The sequence below is a fragment of the Xiphophorus couchianus genome, chromosome 3 (assembly GCF_001444195.1).
Source record: "Xiphophorus couchianus chromosome 3, X_couchianus-1.0, whole genome shotgun sequence".
Lineage (NCBI taxonomy): Eukaryota > Metazoa > Chordata > Actinopteri > Cyprinodontiformes > Poeciliidae > Xiphophorus > Xiphophorus couchianus.
In genome coordinates, this window is record NC_040230.1 from 21636234 (window position 1) to 21643546 (window position 7313).

At 39.9% G+C, this 7313-nt stretch overlaps 1 protein-coding gene across 1 annotated transcript; it reads right to left on the reverse strand.

The window, feature by feature from the left end:
* Window positions 1-262: 262 nt before the first annotated feature.
* Window positions 263-6109, reverse strand: irx4a (iroquois homeobox 4a). The gene is made up of 5 exons (XM_028009985.1): window positions 5890-6109; window positions 4815-5066; window positions 3915-4021; window positions 2098-2405; window positions 263-1158 (listed from the first exon to the last, which is right to left on the reverse strand). Exons 1-5 carry the CDS (start codon window positions 5932-5934, stop codon window positions 449-451), a joined length of 1422 nt encoding a protein of 473 aa, XP_027865786.1. The 5' UTR covers window positions 5935-6109; the 3' UTR covers window positions 263-448.
* Between the last annotated feature and the right edge of the window lie 1204 nt (window positions 6110-7313).

Consider the following 7313-nt stretch of genomic DNA (forward strand, 5'->3'; position numbering starts at 1 on the left):
GTCGAAACGCTCTCATTCACTTCTTCAGAGAGAGCAGTGCATATGTGAGACTTTTTTTTCTTCTTCTTTTTTTTTTATAGTGATTCTCATCTGCTGAGACTTAAATTATGCTTAATTAATAACATTTGCATGCTCATAGTAAAAGAGATCTTGAAAAAAATAAATAATAATAATAATCGCAGGCCTACTTTTTTTGTTTCCCCTTCGAGTTGTAAACTGTTATTTATACATTTTTTCATTAATTATTATTTAATTCTGTGCGTGCGTTGGTTTAAATGAATCAAACTGATCCGGATGTTTAACGTCTGTAACAGTTTATGAATACAGGTAAAAATAATAAAACATAAAGGAATCGTGGAGACTTAACAGGCTTATCCACCTCGTTTTTTTTTTTTTTTTTTGTTTTTTTTTAGTCCTTAAAGAAGTCTTTATCTGTGAGTTAGTTACGTTAGGAGCAAAAAAGCTTGTTGATAGTTTTTGGGAAACTCATGGCACTGTCTTTGGGCGGGTCTTGGTGCTGCTGCAAGGCCGCCGCACTCCTCTCCGCCTCCAGCACGCTGCCTTTGGTGTTCGTGGTCCAGGAGACGGTCGTATTGGTCAGAGCCTGGCTCAAAGTGCTATGCCTGAACAGGGGGTCGTGGAAAACCCCGTCCACCCAGTTCCTCAGCGTGGTGACCGGCGAGTCCTGCCGGTTGTCCAGGACGGTTACGGGGGAAGTGGCGGCGGGGGACTGGGTGAGTGAGGAGGGAGGCGCCTGGCACCTCAGCATGCAGGACGGATATTCAGTCTGGTTCAGGGACGTTGCTGTCTGTGCCAAAGACCAGATTCGAGGCTTGCCGTCTAATAATTGGTGACCCTGCTGCTGCTGAGTGTAGCACGACTTTGCCTGCTGCTGCATGCTGTCCGGCTGGAAGTCCTCCGGACTCGTTTTGATGCAGGTTTTACCCAAGTCCTGCTCCCCGCCGAGAGGCACCGGAACGGAGATCTTCAGAGACGCGTTCTTAATGAGGTGCTCGGCGGAGCAGTCGCTTGTCGTCGACATGTGCGTGTTCATGTGGTACGGATGCTTCATCTCGCACTCAGAGCTTTCAGACTCGAGCGTGTCAAAATCGTCCAGGTCGCTCAGCTGGAGTTCCTTATCAGCTCGACTTCTGGTGTCTGCGAGGAAAGGGAGGAAAGGAGTTATTTAAAAAAAAAAAAAAAAAAAGAGGGTTAAATTTACGTCGGGAAAAGAGCACAACAACGAGCCCGAGAATGTTTGATTTCACACGAATCATTATTTGAACCTACCACAATCACTGAGCCTATACATTAAAAATAATTTTAAAAGTCTATAACAAAAGAAAATAAAAATAAAAATCCTTACCAAGATGATATCAAGACGTGTCCCTGTATACAAACTGCTTGCAACACAGTCTATGTACTAAAACTCTACTGCTTATATGCTAATAACAGTTTTAGCCAACTTTTTTTTATTTTTTGGATGACATAACTTTTGGAAATGAGCATTAAAAGTGTCACAGACTTTTTATCTTTAAAACTTTATTGATATGAACGATGATAAAACCCTGTAACTTAGTGTACTGTGTTACCGTAACACTGTTTTAGTGAGTTTTAGCAAAACAAAACACCATCACTATGAACAAAAATGTCCTTTCTAATGGAAGTTGAATTGAGAAAAATAAAAATTGTCCTTCAACACCAGTTATGTTGGGACCGCTTTAAACAGCTAAGGCTACCCTGCTCAATAATAAAAAAGAACAACAACTTTTACAATTTCCTTGTATATGTTCTAATCACCTTGGTGAAGTGGCAAGCATTAGAAAGAATATATGTTATTGTAATGGTTAGTACACTGAATGTGTAGTTTAACAAAATGAAGCAGAGTCAACAACAAAAATCACATTCTCACATGCAAAAACAACAAAAAGCTTAATTTGATCTTTTTCTTCCTGCTTAGATAATTAAGCTATATCATCTGAGCTTCATTGCATATTTCTGCTGACGTTAAAAAGAAATGCATTTTCACATGCTTTTCCTAAATAATCCGTCTTTTATTTTACATTCTGCCAAGCAGCAAGACATCTTGACACTAACCATCATCATTCTCGCTTTTTATCTGCCCCTCCTGAGACCCCTCCTCATCCTCATCATATCTCTTCTCCTCTGAGCCCTTGTTTCTGGGCGGCCACGTCATCTTGTTCTCCTTCTTCAGCCTCCTGCGGGCATTCGCGAACCAGGTGGAGACCTGTGTCAGGGTCATCTTAGTGATGATGGCCAGCATGATCTTCTCCCCTTTGGTCGGGTACGGGTTCTTCCTGTGTTCTTGCAGCCAGGCCTTCAGGGTGCTGGTCGTCTCACGGGTAGCGTTCTTTCGCCTTGTCCCCCCATCCATAGAACCATATCTGAGAAAAAGAGGAATACAAAGTAAACTTGGATTAAGGGGAGTGGATGTGGCTTCAGTTTTTCTGAAAATGGGCACTACGACTTCAGAAGACCGATGCTCATCCCAATGAACGTTGTTGTCTCACATTTGATACGGAGGGAAATAGAGCCAAAATGTAAACAGGGTAATGTAAGCCCTTTTTTTTTTCTCATAAAATAGCTTTCCAATATTGCAAATGTAGCTGAATTAAAAAATATATCTGTCTGCTACAATCACTAGAACTTTACACTGCTACACCAAACATGTAAAGACAAGGGAAACAAAGATTTTCAACAGAACTTACTTGACAACATAACCACTAAAGTGTGGTTCAAATTAACGTTGCCCTCTGATGGCTGCCTCACTCGATCGCCACTTCCTTCACACTATTTCCCCTTGAAGCCACATTTAGGGGAGCGTGCGGACCTTTTTCCTAATTTCATCTCATCCACAAATGCAAACCTCATGCGAACCTCCATTTAAAATGCATGGTGTTGATTTTCAGTCAGCAGCAAGCTGTTAAAACTCCCCTCATGGGAACCTTTTTATGAGGCATTTATTGCTCCGTCTGGCTTAGTGCAGGTCAAGCACTGCTGAGGGAATCAGGAAAAGAGGGCAAGCGTTCACCTTCCCCAATCCCATGTTGTACCCTCTCAGATAAAATAGACTGTAAAAATTGCTTTATTGAGTGTAATGATGAGTCCTCAGGTAAAAAGCGGTGCAGACATTGTGCTACTCCTGTCGGCCTGCTTGTCTCTCCCTGTGCTATACACAGATTGTATGGGCTTTATTTCTTGCTTGCAGATCTATACAGATTCATGCAGATGGTTTTTCTTTTTTTTTTTTGCCCTTCCAATAAGAATGATTTAAAGTAGCTGCGTGTCTAGATTTTTGCTAAAGTCGAGGGTAATTCTTCTGCAAAACTCTAAGAACTCACTGTAGCATTAAGTGGTCATTTCTCATTAAGCAGCACACAGTATTAAAAACGGTTGCCTGTAACGTGAAGTTCTGTTCATGTTTCACTTTCTTCATCTTCAATCGTAATTCTCAAAGCGAACTAGTGAATGACTTCAGTTTGCATGTCATCCTAGTTTTGGTAAAACCTTTTCAAGGTGGCACACTCTTCAAAGCTGTAAGGAGTCTTCAGGTTTTAATGCTAAGAGAACAGTATTTTCTTTTTCAGTAAAATTTCTGATCAGAAAACAAAGAGAAGTTGCGTTTTAATTTAGTGTCTTAAGCACTCACCCTCACTTCGTAGGTAATACATTGAGAGTTGGCTTTTCTCTAAGCCTCACTTGCAATCAGTTTTTTTATTATTATTATTATTAAAATCAGCAGTTTGCCATCGTTATTTCATTATGGCCCTGACATAAGTGTCAAGGGACATGTGGGTCTTCCTCCTTTTAAAATCTGCACCACACTCTATGGAAACAGGGTATCATCATGATGCTAACTTAAAAAAAAATAAATAGTAAAACAATTGACATACCTGTCATATTGGTACTGTCCCAAGGTAGGATCATATGGGTAGTAAGCAGTGGCTTGTGTGATTCCCGCATGCGCAGAAGCTGCAGCATCTTTAGTATCAAAAGTACCCTGTGAACATACGTGTGATTCAATAAGTATAGAGTTCAACATTGAGGAGGTTCAAATGATTGAGAACGTTATGCTGCTTTAAAGCAACTGATCAAGACCCTGATCACTGATTGCAGGTGGAAATTACTAGAGAAACAAATACAATTCAGCAATATGATGAATAATAATAAAGGTTCAAATCCAAATTGAAAAAAGTTTTTCTTTTAACAGCTTAGACGTAAACTTTTATAAAAATGTTCTGACAAACAAAACAGAAAGGCAAAGCACTTTAAAGTATATTTTTTTCTACTTTACAACAGTTCATTATTTCTCAGAAAACCTGTCTGTCTTTTCTTTTATTCCTGCAAGAATACGTAAGCTGTTAGTTCCTTACTCAGAAAAAAATCCCAATCTAAACCATTTTGTTTATATTTTAGATCATTTTGTTTATATACTATATGTGTATTTTACTTCACTTAAAAACAAGTTTGACAATTTAAATAAAATCACACTTGGATTTTTCTGCTCTTCTTATCTCCAGTTCTTCATGTGACTTACAATTAAACTTTTTTCTTTTTTTTCTCATTTGTTTTCTCTGCCTAAAAGAAAACGCTGAAGAAACAAACTGGCGAGACATGCAAAGTTATTAACATGTCTGTTTTTTAATTACTTGGAGGAAAGCCTTAAGAGGGTAATCTCAGTGGCATTTTGTGGGTGCAGGTCATTAAAGACGAGAAGAGAGAGCCTTATTTAAGTCTCAGCACCCCGTGGCTCCATTAATCAATGCCAAGAGGGAAACAGAAGAAAGGTTTACCAGCGAGTAGAAAGCCGACGCGTCTGTCCCGTATGTAACATAATTTCCATAGCCCTGACCGCCGGTGTAGGGGCTGCCGTACACGCCTAGCGCGGCCGCGGAGCTCAGTTCATGCCTCGCCGTGGCCAGCAGCCGGCTCTCATACACGGGACAGTAGACAGGTGTCTGTCCAGACGCCGCTACCCCGGAGTCCGCTATGGATCTACCCGTGGACTCGCAGCAAGTGGTAAGAGAGTTGGTTGTCATCAGGAACTACGAGGGAACAAAAAAGAAAAAAAAACAAAAATACATGTTTGTCATGTCTGGACACTCTTTTACAAAACTGATCTTGAAGTTAGTATGAACTGATTTTTTAAATATATATACAGTATATAAAGGTCTGCGTTACATGCTTCAGCTTTCTTACAATAAACGTGTTTTTCAGTTCATTTAGGCATATTGCTTCTTTAGAAATGATCACATAACTCATAGTTTATGCATATCAGACAATAAGCAACACAACACAGGAAATTGGGGCGAAAATGTTCGCGTAAAAGTGCCCAAAAGGAGCAAAAAATGTTCGCCTTGATTCAGATAAAACACGTGCTTAACATCATGTTTTTATTTTTATTTTTTTATTTTATTTATTTTTTTTCCAATCACCGTTCCGTAGTACCCCCCCAAAAAAGTAATAGCAAAATGATTTTTATGGCTCAGAGCCAAAGGCAAACAGCAGCTGGCTTGTGGTGTGGCGTGTGCCGAACAAGTTGGCATGCGTGTTCCAGCGCAGATAAACATATGGTTGACATTACAGACGGGCTATTATCTTACAGAAATCAGTGAATGGGAGGTCGAGGGAATCGGGTTACCCCCTCGTTTTAACCCCCTTTTTTTTCTTTCCCTCCTCCACTAGAAAGACACAGGTATCACTGGCTTCAACGCGATACCTTTCCCGATAGCCGAATCTTGTGTAAAAGTGCGCAAAAAAGGGATCAGGGTTTAAATCAATAAGTGACTCGGTTACGTTAAGAGGAAAAAGTCAAGGATCGCCACCGTAAAGATGCAAAAAAAAAAAAAAAGAAATACGCGAACTTACTTGTGGAGCAGACGAGTATGGATATCCAAATTGTGGATATGACATGGTAGAGAGGTCCCTCGGTATCCAGAAATAAAGCGAGACTGAAGGTCTCCACTCCTGCGCAGGCTGTGGCTCTGTTTCACTGTTCCAATTGATTGGCAAGCACAAGCTCCTAGGATGCTTATAGGGCGAAGCGCAGTAGCATGTTTAATTTGGGTTAAAAAAAATTTAAAAAAGCAACCCTTTATGGAAAAAGTCTAAAAATAAAAATAAATAAATAAAAATAAAAAAATGAAAAAAGTGCAGTTTTTTCTCCTTTTAAAGTCTGTTACAAATAAATTAAAATGCCCCGAATAACCACTCTCTTGTCGGGCACATATTTTTACCTTATAAAAAAGTAGTATAAAGGACGTCAGCAGCTGAGGCAGGTTGTTTTAAACGGAGAGGACTCTGACGTCAGAAGTTTCCCAGTCAGAAAATGACCAGACTGTAACTTTAATATGCATTTTCTGCCTCACAATGACGACACAAAAAAATACACACACACAAAAAAAATACAACAAATAACACCCATTAACTTAAGAAAGTGGGATAAAAAGAGAGAGAGACGTGTACGGAAAAAAATATTTCATTGCACTGAGATTAATTTGGACTCCCAATCAATCAATTAGGCCAATCAGTGTCTTGACTGTGGAAACATATGTATCAGTTTAAATGCATTAGGCCGAATCAAGTGCATTCTTATCCTTCTTGCACGCTGAGGTAATTACATGAGGAGCTAATTGATTTTTAATTTCAAATTATCACATTAAGCAGGAAGTAATGCAAATTCAAGACGGAATGCCTAAGTACGTCAACTATCTATCTATCTATCTATCTATCTATCTATCTATCTATCTATCTATCTATCTATCTATCTATCTATCTATCTATCTATCTATCTATCTATCTATCTATCTATCTATCTATCTATCTATCTATCTGTCATTTAGTGTTTGGGTCTTGTAGAACTGTCAGTGGACAGTAACCAAAGACTTACAAGCCACCAAACTGCAAGGCTCGCAACCAGCTCGCCTCTGTTGCGCGCACCCTCGCTTGGAGAATCCCGGGCTGAGACATGTGGATAGCCCCGGGGGTCACTCCTCAAATTAATGATGATGTACTCCTCCTCCTCCTTCTCCTCTTTTTTTTTTTACCTCCTCACTCCCCTCCCTCTCCTTTTCTCTCCTCTCCAGCTGGATATCTGCCTGCCGGTGACAGGTCGATTGAGAGTGATTGATGACTATCTGGGGGACCGGGGCCAACATAATAATATGATACCGGCACCTCACAATAATTGCTCGCTTTCATTTACAGATGAAAGTGGCTATAAAGGGGTTGTAACGACAGGGAAGGCTTGCTCTTTGGCTTGGAAACTTTTGTTTTGTGCTTTTTTTTTTTTT